Here is a 17,131-nt window from a genome sequence, read left to right as displayed (position 1 = left end):
CGAATAAGACAGGTGCGGAAGCCCCGGGGCCGCGGAGGCAGAAGCGGCGGGGCGGCGGCACTAGTGCTCCCTGGACCGAACCGGGCCGGGGGCCGGCCGACAGCGGACAAGGGCAGCTCTGCAAGTCACCACACAGCCGGTCTCGGCTTCCGCTTTCCGGCTTTCGCTCTCGAGGTGGCTCCGCCCCTGGCCCGGGCCTTCCCTCCGAGCCTCGGTCCAGACTCCGGGACCGAGGGGTTGGGGAGGCACACTGCGATCCGTGGCCAAGAGCAGCTCCCCCAGATCACCCGTCAGGTCTCAACTTAAAAGTCACTTCCTCAGAAAAGACATTCCCATCCATCCATCTAAAGGAGGTCGGCTCTGATATTCTAATGGTTACCGGTTCCTGGCTTTGGAGCACTTATCTGTGTTTCATTACTTAATATCGCTTTTCCCCACTGGGCTGCGGGCTCCCTGAGGTCAGAGACGGGGGCCTGGCACGAGCCTGGCACATAGGTTCTCAGCATTTGTTGAATGAATGAATGTTCGCGTGAATTTACGCTGCCCTGGGACGAAAGGCCTGACAGGCTGCGACTGACTCCCTCTGCCGCTCCCCAGCAGCTCTGGGACTTGGGCTTTCTCAAGGGCTAGGGAAGAGGAGGGACGAAGCTTAGGGCAGTCCCAGGAGACTTTTCCCAAATTAGGGCAAGGGAAGGGGCAACGAGAACTGACTGTTTCTAGGTGAAGAATTCAAGCCGGCTGTTAGAGATCAGGAGGAAGGCACAGTCGCGCCCTAAACTGAAATAAAGGATATGTTAATGGGGTTTTTAAGCCGCAATCCTCCTCCTAGATATGAATATATTTTCCCATTAATAAACACTGACCCCTAACGGCCATTCTCACCTTATTTGAAGCAGTGTTTCTGCCTGCAAACAGCATGTAGCAGCACTTGGATCAGGTAAAGCTAACGACAGATAACAGCTACCATTTGGGAAAGCTTAACGTGCATGGTACTAAATGTTTTACAGACATTTCTTATAATCCATTAAAACGGCGTCAGGTGGAAGTTATTCCCATTTTAGCGATGACGAAAATCGACTAAGATGAAAGTAACTCCCATAGGACTGATTTTTAAAAATTATTTCACCCAGACTTATTTTTATATTACACACATTGGCGGTGGTTTCCTTCTGTTTTTGCTCCAACAGCTTTTCCCTTCCTTAGGGCTAAACATTACAATTCTGTGGGGGTTCAAAACAAATGGCCAATTTAAAGGGAAAAAATAGAAGTCATTTTTCACATATCTACATATTTGCTTTAAGACCTAAATTATATTACTATCAAAAATATTTCACTTCGTTGTTTAGTGCACAAAAGGTTTTGGGGGGAGTGTGTGAAGGAACTGAGGCAGGTAAGTTGCATTAGTGAATAATGGTATGTAGCAAACCATTTTTCAGGAACCTTTTCAGTGCTTCCAAAGGCTGCCACTGAGCATGGCGTGAACTTTGAACCCAGAACTGGATTCAAATCCCTGCTCCCACTAATGAACTATTTGATCTTAAGGCAATCTATTCAACCTAACAAGCCTGTTTTGTCACCTGCGTTATGAGATAATAACCTTCTTACTAAAGGCTGTAAGGATTAAGAGATACACTCATATAAAGTGTATATGGCACTTTACATATAAAGTATCTGGCCCACGGCATTTACTCAAATGTTAGTTCCCTTCCTTTACTTTCCTAATCAGAACAAAGGGCTATCAGTGCTTAGGACAGGTATCTCAAAGAGAGGTTCACACAAACAAAAACTGATGAGGAAAAACATCCATTTCATGTGTCATATTATACATCAGTGACATCTGAAAAGTCTACACACGACCCTCATTAATAGTCCATGCACTTTCAATATCGACATCACCAGAATAAAAATTTAAGATTGTCTTCTCATAAGTAGACATAAACCAATTTAAACAGCAAGAGGCATAACTGCCACAAAGGCCAAGCGTAATTTTTCTTCTTCCCCAAAACTAGTTCCTCCTCAGTATGGATGGAATTTTCCCCAGACATCTATGACTTTTTAAGAAAGAAAAGTCGTAAGGCTTTCTAAATTATTTTTTTAAATAATAGGGGACAGAGAAGGGGAGGGATTAGTATTCTAAAAACAGGTTCCAGGTATCTAGAATTCACATGTGCTATTCGTTTTGTGATGAAACATCAATAAAGGACAAATCAGACTTTGTTTATTAAAAAAATACTTTACAGGAAAAAAAAATTCTATGCATTCCATTGTCCTATTTTACAAAGAAATAGCTTAACAATTTAACACGCTCAGACAGCTACAAAAAAGCACTGTGTTAAAAGGATTATTATTCACACAAATTTAGATTTAAGACTATTCATTAAAAACCTTTTTTAAACACTCGTTAATATCAATAAACAAACTAAGGCCACACAACGCAAATAGTCCGCCAGGCAAATTATACATTTCATCTATATGCAAAGACCTCTTAGATAAATTAAAGCCACAAGAAAAAAAAGTCTAAGCTGCCAATCAAAATGGAGTTTAGTCACAGAAAACACTATTACGTGAAAATTTACAACATGTGATAGAAGTAGTACATAAGTATTTCTTTAGAGGGAATTGAAAAGTGCTATATTTTAAGAGACAGTGCTCTCAACAACATGCACAAGTGGATTCCAAAAAATGTGTGAAGAAAATGGAAGGCCATAATATTTATGGAGATACTTGCTTTTAAAGCAACAAACTCTCAGGATGAGGATGGGTCCCCTATGTGCCAAAGAAAAATGTTTGTATTGTGCATTTCCTCTACTTGCATGACCAATAAATATAACTACAACCTGTTTTCAAAACATATAACTTAGCACAAATGTGAATCTCTGGCATGTGCTAGTGAAAGGTTCTTTTTTAAAAAACTGTAGCAATAATAAAACATTTATTAGAAAGACACAAACTCAAATATCCTAAAGGCATAAATGCAAATTTTTAATGGCAAATACAGATGAAAATATAATGGACTAACATTAATGATTAAGAATATATTCACTAAGGGTTTTCATGGGTTTTGGAGTCTTGTTCCTATATTAGCTTTCTAGACAATAATATTTATATAGGGAAAGGCAATAAGCAAAAGTTTCTCCAGCCATTAAGTGTGACCTTTATGTCTACTAAGATTGATGCGAGGCATCTTTTCCTAAGGTTTAGCAAAGAATTTTATATAATAAGCTCCTTTTCCCCCTACAAGAGCTTGTAGTATTGGTCAGCTGATATTCCAAATGTCTCTTAAGGGTAAAGGACACTTTTTAAAGTCTTTAATTAAAAATAATAAAGTACCAGTTAAACAAATTCTAAATACTGAATAAGCAAATTAAAAGTACAATTAAGCCTAGGAATTCATTTTTATAGAGTTAATACTTTGGGGGGGGGGACTAGTATGTAGGTTTCTATTATTGCTTTATGAATTTGGGATACCTCCTTGAATCATAATCCTACTCCTAGCATAGCTTAGTAATTAGAGAATGACTTCAGGGGCAGGGGGAAGACGTTTATACTTTTTAATGGATAACTAAAATCATTCTACTTAACTAAATTAGGAATATTCATTTATTGGGTCCTTTCCATAAGCACATTTTTAAAATATCCCTCTGCTCCACAAAATACTAAAACTTATAACCACATTCTGCAAGTAATCTCAAGAGTTGGCACAATGGATAATATACCAAAAAGGAAGATCGGCTTAAATTTCAGTTACATCTTCACTGCCATCACTACTTTACAAATCAGAAGATGCCAGATTGCTCCATGCCTCACTCCACCAAACCAAATAATTTAATAATTTTAAAAGTTGCAATCATTTGTATCACTAAACTAGGATACATCTTTGAAAGCAGTAAGAAATGCAAAACTTCTGCCTTTATATTCATCAGTCTTTAAAGCATGCTATTAAAATCTAATACTCACTCACATAGGACAGTTTCCAGGTATATTATTAGCTAAATGTTTCTCTCCATTCTATTGCAATTCTAACATACAATGAATTTATTAGTACATGATTTTAAACATTTTTTTATATTCTTTTACTGTGTTTATATTGGAGGTGAGGGTAGAATGTTTTATAAAAGGAAAATGGGGATTTGCTTTTGATTGTAGGTCTTTGCAGATCCGCTGGTTCCTGAGTTATATATACACAGTGCTGGCTGTCAGGAGACAGTCTCCTTGTTTATTAGCAATGACCAGCTTAGATGACAGATGGCATCTGCTGGATGGCAAGTGGGAGATGGGGAAATTGGATCTTGGAAGACAATAAAAATAAAAATAAAAATTTTTGCTGTAACAACCTTGCTCTTCATGATTATTTTAAAAAGCAAATGTTGCCTGAGAAGAATTTTACTTTGCACAGCATGGTAAAGCTCTATGAAATTCTTCTGGACAGAAAAATAAAAACAAGAAATAAACCAAATCCACACACTTTGTGATTAACCCCCACCCCGACAAAAGAACAAAAACCACCCTCAAAGGCAGGTCGCTTAAAACTAGTCTTGATTAACTAGAATTTACCCTAGAATTTATACCCAAGATTGAAAAACACCCCTGCAATAATCACATTACCTTTCATACCATTCTAATAAACTTATTTACAAAGATAACTAAAACCAACATCACTTCCAATTCATAAATGGTTTACATTGAAACACCTCCCTATTTGTCTTCATCCTTTGTAACAGAGAATACATACATATACATATATATAAGGAATAATACAGATTCTAACTAATCACTGCAGTATTTGCTGATGGTTACTTTCCTATCGCTTTACACAGTGACCTCTATACTTTGCTAATATGCATTTAACTACACAACAATATTGCACAAAGTAATATTTATATAAGATTTAACCTATTGCAGAGTATTTTAGAGAAAATTCATATTTGATTTTCAAAAGATGCAGCTAAGTTTTCATGGTTGACAGACAATAAAAAGCAGCATCTTTTTTTTGCCTATGTTAATGTAAATATTTCAATTCTCACCAACCAGGAAAAAAAAAATCTCCAAATTGCACTGTAACCAGGTAGATACAAGAATCTGGTCTTAGGTGTGGGAAGTACTCTTCCTTTAATAAACAAAAGGCCTACTGTATTAGTAACTAAGAAAAAGGGTAATGCATATCATGTTAACATTCTAAAATGACAGAAAGTTAAGACCACACTAGCTATATGAAATGTGCCTGTTTGTGAATAAAAAAAAATTTAAATACTCAGGCACTAAGCATTAAACTACCTGACACTCTAGGATGAAATCTAGTGCCACATTCTTTATTAAAAACAGCAACATAGAGTAATAGTAAATAAACCCAGGTATTCACCAGTTAAAACTGAATTGAAGTGTCTCAACAGTATTTATTTATCATGAAGAGGCTGATGCCACGTGACAATACTTATCCTAAATTTGATGCTGAAAATATGACACCCTCATCAGAAAGACTGATATCATTCTACAAGTTGGACACTTACAATCAGTTTAGGAAGCAAAAGTGTCCACACAAAATGTGAGGGTGCTAGGAAGCAGAACAGTAGAGTATCATGTCAACATTATCTCTTTTACCAAAATAACTTCCACAGTTACCATATATTCTAGAAGAGATTAATGAACCATGGATAATGAATGACCAAGGACTATTGATCTTCAGATTTTTTTTTTAATTGAAATATCTGCTGGGCTTTAAATAACAGATACAAAAAAGAGAATTTGGATCAGGAAGTGCTGTGTTCTCTTTTGTTGAGAAACCAGAGAGCCACTGAATTTTCCTTAGTTTTTTGTTCTTTATGGTTGGGACTACTTACCTCTTGCTCATGTACCTGACACAGGAACTCTTTCCTGCAACCTATGCCATTTTTACTGTAGAAATTGAATCTGTGCCATAAGGACACAAGTACTAAACCATAAATCTGATGGTTTACCATTAAAAACAGCAAATATGGCAAAAAACAAGTCAAGATAAAATTAAGGGAAGTGAATAATTTACCAAATAAGAATGTTATTCCAGATAATTCTCATTTTGATTTGAAGAAGAGATTGAATTGTTACCTCACACCTTAAAACAGAAAGTAGCAGCAGACCCACTATTACATATTGTACTAACGGGATAAGATACAACTCTTAACTTTGCATAATCTGTATAAAAAAGATATGCTTGACATTTGTGGAATGTCATTTCTCTTTATAGAATTATAGGCAAGATTTCTCCAATAAAACTTAACTTAAGCCAGTTATAAAACTATAACTTCACATCAAAATCTAAAAAAGTTAAAAATGTGTTTGAATATGTACATATCACACAGGAGTGCTTGAATGTTCTTGCAGATTGTTTTGCTGGTCAGAGTCCAGTCTACTTTCCACCTTTAAAACTGGAATAGGCTGAGTCTTCTGATCTTGCTGTAGATGAAGTTCTGATGAAGGTGAGAAGGATGATGAAGCAGTTGTCAAAAGCTGCATTTCTGTGCATGTTTCTTCAGATTCAGTTTTTATCCTAACACATTGGGAGTCGACTTCTAAGTCTCGCTTTCCAGTTAACCCACAATCCATGTTAGAATTGCTGTCTGTGTTTTGAGTGGTTTCCACAACCGGGTGGTACTGTTTAAGTCTTATATGCCAAGCTAAGCTGCACACTGCTGACACTGTTTTGAACTGATGAATGACATTTCTAGGGATGAAGTAGATATCATTGTCGCATAGCTGAATTCTAGCATAACGAATGCCTTCCCGCCTCATTTGGTTTAGTTTGGCTTCATCCACCCACTGTACACACTGAAGAGAGGGAAAAAGTTGCAAGAGACTTTAAAACATATAATAATTTAGTAAGATAAAATATTATAATTAGCCCAGGGAAACAGTAGGGACAAGATGTGTTACAATGACAATCAAACTGAAGTTAAGCAATACTAAATTATATATAACTTTCAAAAATTTCCTGTAATGCTTGGGAATATTTTTCCTCACATTTTACTACTTTTCTAGTAACAAAATATAGGTTAAAGTCAGGATGGCCTAGGGAATCATTTAAATTAATATTTCAAACTGCAGCTAAATATCAGTGTCTTTCCCACACAAGGGCAACATCTTATCTTCTCCTTCTGTGTCTTTCAACCTTTTCCAGGTGAGGGCACACAGTGCAATAAGGTTAACAAGTGAGACTGCTCATGGCAGGAACTGAGGAGCCTTGGCCTTTTGACCATCCCAGGCCCACCAGGCATCCCAAAGATTAAAGGTATCTTGAGCATTCTGCTTGGGAAGCTCTGCTCTAATGATTTTCAGCACATTCCCCCATAAAAACCCCCCATTACAGCCTTTAATAGTAATTAAATTAAATTCACTATCCTATGTATCCAACCATAATATAAAATGCGAAATAAAATGAGTACAGATACTTATTTCCAATATCTCACTCAAAGGGTAGGTAATAAAAAAACAAGAGTTATTACCTGGGAAACTGGAGGTTCATGAAGGTCTAACTGAAGTCTCTGTACAACATCAGTAAAATCCTCAGCATGAAAACAGATCACATCTTTGGTTATGCGAGGTTGATCACTCCTAAGATTAACAAAATTAAGTTTTAGGGACAAGCATCTGACGATGGAAAATGACAAATTTCAGTTTTCCTGTTCCTGAAAATGCTACTACTAGCACAGAAACAGATGCATAGCTTCTAAGAACTAAGTATACACTTGCTTCTTTAATCAATTTTCAAAAAACAACAGTAAAACATTTTTTTTTTCCTTTTTGTCTTTTTTCGTGACTGGTAACGGGATCGCAACCCTCGGTGTCACGCCCGTACCGTGACCGGCAACAGGATCGCAACCCTTGGTGTCGCGCCCGCACCGCGCTCAACCAGTGAGCAGACCGGTCTCTGTATGGGATCCGAACCCTCGGTGGGAGCACCAACGCGCTCCCAAGCACCGCACTCTACCGAGTGCGCCACCGGGCCGGCCCATAAAACAATTTTTTAAAAAAATCAGTTAGTTGTTGCAAAATTAAAACAATGGCTAAAATATAGTTTTATTCTAAACTAGTTGTATTTGCAGTTCTCTCACCATTTTTGCTTCTCTATGTCCTAAGCTTTGTTAAAATTGGGCTCCAAATGAATGAATGTACAATTGTGCAGCCACTATAAAAAACAATCTGGCAGTTCCTCAAAAAATTAAAAATAGAATTACCATATATGATCCAGCAACTTCACTCCTGGATACATACACAAAAGAATTGAAAGCAAGGACATGGAGAGATATTTACACACCCATGTTCATAGCATTACTCACAATAACCAAAATGTGGATGCAAACCAAGTGTTCACCAACAGATAGAAAGATTAACAAAATGTGGTATATACATACAGTGTATTAATATTCAGCCTTAAAAGGAGATTCTGACCGTTGCTACAACATGGATGAACCTTGAGGACATTATCCTAACAAATAAGCTAGTCACAAAAACACAAATACTGTATGATTCCACCTAAGTAAGGTATTTAAAGTAGTCAAATTCATTAAACAGAAAGTAGAACAATGGTTACCAGAGTCCAGGTGTGAAGGGGAGAAAGGGAGTTGTTTTTCAATGGATATAGAGTTTCAGTTTTGCAAGATGAAAAAGTTCTAAGATCTGTTTCACAACAATGTGATTATACTTAACATTATTGAATGTACATTTAAAAATAGTTAAGATGGTCAACTTTATGTTACGTGTATTTCACCATAATTTAAATAAAAATTGGTCCTCAACCTTTTAGAGTCCACATTATCATATACAACATTAACCAGCATTGCAGTTGAGTTCCATTAACTTACCATTCACCAAACTGTACAGCTTTCAAAACCCCAACTGCAGCCGTACTCTGCCAGTCAAACCCCTGACCTACATGATCAGCATGAGCTCTTGTCCTATCTTCAAAGAGAACTTCACGGGGTTCACTGGTCCGAGGAAGGTACTGGAGATTTTTTATTTCATTCATTGATCTAGAGTTGATTTGGTTATGAAACAAAGGGAAAGCAAGGAAGAAGGGGACAAAAAAAAATTATTAATGGCTGTAAGGTGAAAAACTCTGCTGAAATACCAGATTTAAATAAGATGAAGGCTAAGAAGAGTTCAGTGACTTTGATCATTAGCTTTTAACACACTACTGTAATGCTTAATGTGATTACCTTCCTCTTGCTATAGATCATAATAAAGTAGAAGCTATAGTTTGGATTAGACTCTTGTATTTAAACATATAAAATTTGGTTGTCCAGCAACAGAAAATACAATTCAAAGTTTAAGGCTGTCTTTTTTGTTTGTTTTTTGGTGGCTGGTGTTAAGGAGACTCAAACCCTTGACCTTGGTGTTATAACACGGTGCTCCAACTGAGCTAAATGGCTAGCCCTGTATGCTTCTTTATCCTCAGTCACCCTCATTTCCAACTCTCAAAACACTACTAGACCTCTGACTCAAGATGGCAACCTGTGCGTCCATGTGATCTCCTTCCACATTAAAATGAAAGTAAAAGGCTTCAAACTAATATTGGAGAGAGGGCGTTTGAGGCAGGAAAGGGTGGCAGTATAGATGAAGCAACTCACGGCCAGACATCTCCTCAGATTCTGGCTAACAGTATGGAAGGGAAATTTCCCTTCCATACTATTAGCTGAGGAGATGTCTGAGAAGGATCCTAACTGCTAAGAAAGAAGTACAAGAAAAGGCAGTCTCTTCTTCTATTAGATATAATCAGATCCAGATGTGATGCCTAGAACTGCTATAGCCATCCACCAACCATAAAGGAAGACAGTGTAAGTACAAAGCCTGGGCAAAGAGAACAATAAAGCAGAGAAAAGAAAAGAACCAAGTATTGAGCCTAGAGAAAAGGAAAGAACCTAGTACTGAACCATATGGTGCCTAGAGCCAACCTCTCTGTACTTACTGATATAAAGAATGACAAACGCTTTATTTTATGAACCAGATTTGGTCAAAAATTTTGTAGCTTACAGTCAAAAACATCCTGAAAAACTTTCAACCAAAAAACTGCATATTCTTCTCTAAACATACTAAACTTGCCATATGAATAGAACTAACATATAATAGAACTCTGACATATAATTTAATATCTACTTCTATGCCAGTTCCTCTAAAGTGTTGACACCTACCTTTTGACAAGTCTCACTGAAATACGAATAGAATTCTGAATAAGCCCAATGCTTTATTCTAAAATATGAATGGGTCAACCAAGAATCACCAGATATCTGAAGATAGCAGACTGACAGAGAAAGACCAAAATAAACACTGCTGAAATTTAAAAATTCAAAAGAAAGGTTTGAACACATAAGTCAAGTAAATGTCCCAGAATCAAAAGCAAAGAGTACCAGGAAATACGAGGATAACCAAACCAGGAAATCTATTCAACCAACAGTAGTTTCAGAAAGAGATAACAGAGATGAAATTACCAAAGCAATTAAGCAAAAAAAATTCCCAGAAAAAAAAAGACAAGAATCTTAAAATTGAAGGGGGCTACCAAACACCAAAAAGGATGATTAAAAATAAGAATAAGAATGAAAGACCAAAACAAAAGACATCATTGTGAAACTTCAGACTGCCAGTGATAAGTAGAGAATGCCATAGGCTTTCAGACAAGAAAAAAATAGGTTATCTACAAAAGAACAAAAATTACACTGGCATTAAGATTTCTCATAAATAATATCAGATGCTAGAAGACACTGGAGCAATGCTAAAAATCCTAAGGGAAAATAGAAACTCGAGAATCCAGCTAACCTATGAATCATATTTAATGACAGAAAAAAAAAAAATTCAGACATATAATGACTCAGAATACCTTCATTTTCTTAGAATATTATTTGATAATGTGCTCAAGCAAGAGAAGGAAATAAACCTAGGAAGATGACAACCACAGGTTAATGCAGAAATGCATTAAATGAGAAGTCCTAGGCTGTTAACTGTGAAATAAGCCTTCTACACTGAAGCAGGAAAACATGGAGCTCCAAAAGATTTCCATGTAAAAAACTAATGTGTTAGAACAAATAGTATGATAAAAATTCTGGAAAGACTTGAGGATATGATAAAAGGACAGAATACAAGGTTAACTACCAAAACCCTCAAGAAAAAAAAAAAAAAAAAGATGTTATATAAGAAAGCCATATTCAAATAGATGAGAAAGTCAGTGTGGTTCCATTTTCTGCTTAAAACCATACTTAGGTCTTACACGCTTTGTCAATAGGTGGATTCTAAGATTTGAAATCCAATAAATGGTGTTTATAATATTATGAGTAGCTATGCTTACTGCAGACCCAACCAGTAGGCTAAACATTAGTTTTCTAAGGTTCCAGTTTTATGTTGTCAAAGGAAGAATATACAAAAAGATCTTTCTTTCCTGTATTTCACCTAGGTACTCAAAATCATATCACACTTTAGTTTCATATTTGGATCATCCATTTTTTTTTCTTTAAATTCTTCTGTTTTCCCTGCAGTTTCTGGTTGCCCTTTATTGAGGGGGGACATACACTTTTCTAAAACACTTCTTTTAACTTTGTTAAAAAGAAATAGCCTACATATCTAAATATTTTCCATTCTCTTTATTACTTAAGATACATTCATTTTCCTGGAAGCAGACACATCTAGACAAGATCCTGTTAGGGCCAGATTATGAAAGATCCCCTTGAAGACCACACTAAGGAGTTTGATCTTTTATCCTGCAGGCAGCCAGGACCCAAGTTTTATGAAAAGAAGTAAAACTTAAATTGTTTTTTAGGACAACATCTCACCCTGATGATTGTGTAATGAATGGGCTGGACTAAAGAACTGACAACTAGATTTACTTAAGAGAGCTCTTCAAATAATCTAGACAAATGGTTTTTAAACTGTGCTCAGGTCTCAATCATTTTTATAAGCAACCAACTACAGAAAGTGGTTTTGTTTCTTTAAGAAAAATAAATGTTTACCGTCGTCTTTTAAAGGGTGACTTTGGCATATCTGCTGTAGGGATCATCTGTTCTCCTGGCCTTACCCACATTATAGGTCCATCATCACTCTGGGACCTACACTGGAGTCGGAGACTGGAAAGTGTACCCCAGGGCAAAGTCATCTAGAAATCAGATGAATGAATCACATTAAAAATATTTCTTATACTATTTACAAGTTAATCCTCCCCATCCAAATAAAAATTCTAAGAAGCTTTTTTTGCAAGTGTATATAAAGAAATAAATACTATATACATACTAAATTATATTTTAAGAAGAATAAATGAAGTTAAGTATTATTTACCAATACTCTTCTAAATATTTCTATTAAAAACACTGAATAAAATTTAATTTCAATAGGCAAGGTTAGCTTAATACTCTTTAATATAAAGTGCCCATTTAAGTAATGATCAAAACTTTAGTAATCTAAATTAATACTTACTTTCAGAAATGGTGATTCTTCTAACATATCAAGGAACTCTGGGAAATAATCACCAACTTCTTCATCTACTGCTCCAACAAGACTTATCTGCCGCATAGGACCTGCTCGGTAGGTGCCACAGCAGTATGTCCTGTTGACCTGAGATGAAATGAAAGATGGGGGAGAAAGGACTGAAGTACACTATAATATAATTAAAGAATTAGAATAGGGTATTATTTCCAAAGTTGCTATTTCTTCTACATTCTAATAACTCAGTGGTCAGTACCTTGGATAAAGTTAATAGTTTCAGAGGCACCCAAGCACACTGACAAATACATTGATATGACATGTGCCACAAACAGAAAGTTTCAATGTGCAAGTTACTATACTCCTAACATTTTAAAATATTGAGGACATTAAGATAAACTTCTCTAAGAATGATAATTTTTGAACTTTGTAAACACTTTAAAGTGTGATCTTTGGGGGGGGGGGGAGACAGTAAACAGGGAAATTGACAGGGCAGGAAAAAAGACCACTCTTCAGATTAATCTTCCATATTCATTATGTATTCCCTAGCTTGAAAGTCTTCACTTCAGGCCAAATACCAGGCTGACTATTATCAAATCCAATCTCCCATTGCTTCCACATAAGAGCCTCCACTTCAGGTAGGCTGATCTTTTTCTTTACTAAATTTATGCCAAACTTATTTCTATCTCCCCTTGGAATGTCCTCTTTTCTGTCAACCCAAATGTTCAAAGTCCAGTTCAAGAGGTTTTTTTTCCTGGAAGACTTCCTGGTCACCCTCAATGATCTTTCCCTTTTCTGAAGTCTAATGTTATCTGCAAGCACATATACATTTTCTCTATATCAACTGTTAGGGAATATCCTACTAAAAATTTGCAGCCCAGAGCATTCTATCTAGCATTCAAATGGAATCTACCAATTGATTCCATACAATCTGATATTATTCCTCTAGTCATTTTACATGTGTTCTTATCCTATCTCTAATTTAGAATGAATGTTTCTCAAGGGCAGATTCACAGATCCTGTGCATAAAGATGGACTAGACTAAAAATGCTTGATTTTTCCACCTCAGATCAGTTACCTAGCATTTTCTACCTTAGTTAACATACAGGTTAAATTGAAAAGCCTAACATATAACTGTACTTTTATAAAATGGATCTCTATTAAACACTCAAAAAAAATTTCTTAAAGAATCAACTGCTACTCTTTTAAATGCCACCTATTTTGCCTTAATAGAAAGCAGTTTACATAAATGACCGTTCAGTATTTCTTACACAATTAATTCTTCACTATTAGTTCTTGAGAAGCATTTTTAGAATTGACAGCTTTTTCCACAATTTAACATCACCTACATACATACACATATACACAGAAAGAAAGGTCTTAGATCTTGTTCTCAAATAGCAAGGATTCCTTAATTCACCGCAAGATCACTTCAGGTGCTCCTTAAGCAGTAACCACCCAAGCCAGAATTATCTTGCATATATGTGTATGAATTACCTTCCATACATTTGTATGATCATCATGCTATAAAAAGCCAGGGGATGCAACATGGGAAAGAGGATCATCATAGGGTATAGAGATAAGAAAGGAAGCTTTTCTAATCATTATTCTAACCTTTCTAAGCCAAGCATCCTAATATGACTAAAGCAGATTTAACCTTCAGTACCATTTCTAGGAATCATGCTTTCAAGGGTATTAAGAAATATCAGTCTTCCCCCAAACTCCTCCCCAATTATTCTCAATTATCAGAAATTCCTTTACCAAGAAAGGCTTTCAATCTATACAGGGTAGTGGCATTTTATGAGAGGAAAGTCCTAAAGACCTATCATAATTTAAAGCTCCCAAAACTAAAGACCAATCCTGAAGAAGTACATTGACAAGTAGCAGTTTTCAATTTATTTGACCTGCTAGCTTTGAATGCATTATTAATTTGAAGGAATTCACATTACTTTAAGTTTTACACACAAAGTGAGATTGAAATAACATTTTTTATCACAAGTTTACCTAATTCAAGTATCACTAAATTCAACAGCACTAAACTTGAAGACAACTTAAAAATGCAAACATACAGGATAATTAATATGTGATGTGAATAAATATAAAGCATCATTTCCTATTTGGAAAGAGGAAAGAAGTCAACCTGAAAAGGGGGATGGAGGGAACAGCAGAAGAAAAAGAAAGAAGTATGACCATAAAATAGAATGAATTTTTATGATCTCATAATTTTGTTAAGGCCAACATGTTTATTTTCATCTACACACAAAGAAAAGCTTCTATCTTATGAGAATCTTCAGGTTCACACCTTTGTGTGAGTACCAATGCTGTATAGATAATGAATGCCAAAGAATTAACAATGTTCAATTTCTATATAGCAGCAGAAGAGCCATCATCAAGTAAATACCAGGACTGGATTTTGAAAGCTGCAATATGTAAGGCCTATTTGGAAAACTGTAGCTAAATTAGCCTAGCTAGAGAGAAGCCTTATTAGAAAACCACAACCTTCCTGTTTTCATTCCTTTACTTAGACTAAATTAGACCTTTGGCAACCTATGTTTTTTTGTTTTTTTTTTTTTTTTCTCAATATCAGCCCCCTCCTGCTTTCAGTTCCTTCCATATCTAGCCTAGACCTCAAGGTTTATCCCTCTCTCATAAACACACTCATGCTCTATCCTAGTCCTTCTACTAGCCCTGCCTCCATATCCCAAGCCTGAAACATTCTAACCATCAGTGCTACCCCTGGACTTTCCCATTTCATGAAGCAATGAATCCCTTTTATCATTTAAGCTCATTTTAAAAATTGAATGTCCTGCAATTTATCATCAAAAGAACCCTCAAATGCCTTTTCCACATGAGAATCCCACTTCTCTAGGATTCATCTATATTTCCTGTCTATTGCCTCACCTCACCTTTTATTCACATTACAAGTCATGGCAATCAGGATTCTGTCCACACCACTCCCCTGAAATAAATCAATAATGATCTCCTCATAGCCAAATTCAAGGGATGTTTTTCAGTCATCCACTTACTTTACTTCCCTTCCAGGCTTCTTCTCTCCACCATGTGGTTTTTGCAGAATCGGACCATTTCTCATTTAACATAGTATCTGTAAGTGGTTTCAATTATACTACAGATTTAACTACCATGTACCTTGCTACATTCCATATCTATACCTCTATCGTAAAACTTTTCCTTAGATTCAGATCTGTACATACAACTGCCTCCTGGACAGCCCACAGACACCCTTATACATGATACATATAAAACTGAGCTTGTTTTCTTATAAGGTTCTCTTCCACCCCCAAACCTGTTTTTTCCTTTCTGAATTTCCTTCACCAGTTAATAATACTCATCCTCTCAGTTTCCAAATCAGGAATTTACAAGTTCTTCTTAAATGTCAAAATCTATCCTTCTAAATCTGCTGTACCACTGCATTACTTCAGTAGATAATTTCTCACCTAATTGCAAAAACCAGTATCTTTGTTTCAGGATTCCCATCCCCAAGAACCATCCTACAATGCTGCTACAAATAATCTCTTTAGGAAACAAACATCTTACCATTCAACCTTCCTGTTTTAAATCCTTCAGTAGCTCCATATTACCTACAGCATCAAGCTCAAAATTCTTTTTATAGCAGACAAAGCCCCTCCTGCTCTATTATTCCAAAAGAACTGTGCCACATTTGCCACATTCCAAATATACATTTTCCATATTCTAAATAATCTGTGCTGCCTCCACAACTTTTCATGTTATTGTCCACCTTTATAACTTCTATTTATCCTTGAAGGTGATTAAATACACTAAAGAGAAGAACTGAAAACAAGGTTTCAAGCTCAAAGAAATGAAGGACATAAAAGATCTAATACAAGGACATAAAAGATTTAGCCAAGTTGGATTTGGAGTTATAACTAGATCAAAAAAGGTAAAGAATAGAGGCATAGACTTGGAAATTATCTACAAAGTATAATTTTTAAAGTGAGTAAGACTTCAGAGAAAGAATATACAGAAACAAAGGACCAAGAACTGAAGTAAAGAGAAAAGAGATATTTGAAAGATGCAAGGAAGAAGAGTTATTAGCTACAGAAACTGTGAAAGGATGAAGAAAGAAGAAAACAACTAAAAAAATGTAAGAATAAACATTTCAAAAAAACGGTCAAGGACATAAGGACTATCTTAAACAACAACAACAACAACAACAAAATGGCTGATTAGGAAGGCACTAATTACCCCAGAATGCATTTTCACTAAGGAACTAGGTTAAAGGAAGTCGAAGAATGATTTATAAGGAACATATTAATTTAGACCAAGGGTTGGCAAACTTCAACCCATAGGCAAATCCAGGCTGCCAAAGTTTTTACTAGAACTCAGTCATGCCCATTTATCTACATTACAATGGTAGAGTTAAGTACTTGCAAAAGAGATGGTATGACAAAGCCTAAAATACTATCTGGCCCTTTACAGAAAAAGTCTGCCAACTTCTGATTTAAACCACTCACAAAAGAAATAGGGCAATATATTTGAATATAAACTTTCTGAAAGAAAATAATCTGTATTCTTAACTACTGTATATCTGTTATACAAAGTGCCTTGTATGTAGTAATAAATATTTGTTGAATTTATGTATGCTGAAACTGGAAATGAACTAATCAACCATTGAGCTCGGGGGGGGGGGGGGGGGGGGGGAACCCCCCCCGGGCCCCCG

The 17,131-nt window shown here is 36.0% G+C and overlaps 1 protein-coding gene across 1 annotated transcript in view; it reads right to left on the bottom strand.

Moving 5' to 3' along the window:
• Window positions 1–2,196: 2,196 nt before the first annotated feature.
• RSBN1 (round spermatid basic protein 1) overlaps window positions 2,197–17,131 on the bottom strand; it is a 41,671-nt gene continuing 26,736 nt past the window's right edge. Inside the window, 5 exon segments of the mRNA XM_008574473.1 lie at window positions 2,197–6,801; window positions 7,476–7,584; window positions 8,835–9,002; window positions 11,967–12,109; window positions 12,427–12,564. Coding sequence (XP_008572695.1) covers window positions 6,328–6,801; window positions 7,476–7,584; window positions 8,835–9,002; window positions 11,967–12,109; window positions 12,427–12,564 — 1,032 coding nt within the window. The 3' untranslated portion in view covers window positions 2,197–6,327.

The sequence above is a fragment of the Galeopterus variegatus genome, unplaced genomic scaffold, assembly GCF_000696425.1.
Source record: "Galeopterus variegatus unplaced genomic scaffold, G_variegatus-3.0.2 Scaffold1052, whole genome shotgun sequence".
Taxonomy (NCBI): domain Eukaryota; kingdom Metazoa; phylum Chordata; class Mammalia; order Dermoptera; family Cynocephalidae; genus Galeopterus; species Galeopterus variegatus.
This window is presented reverse-complemented; position numbering and strand designations above follow the sequence as displayed.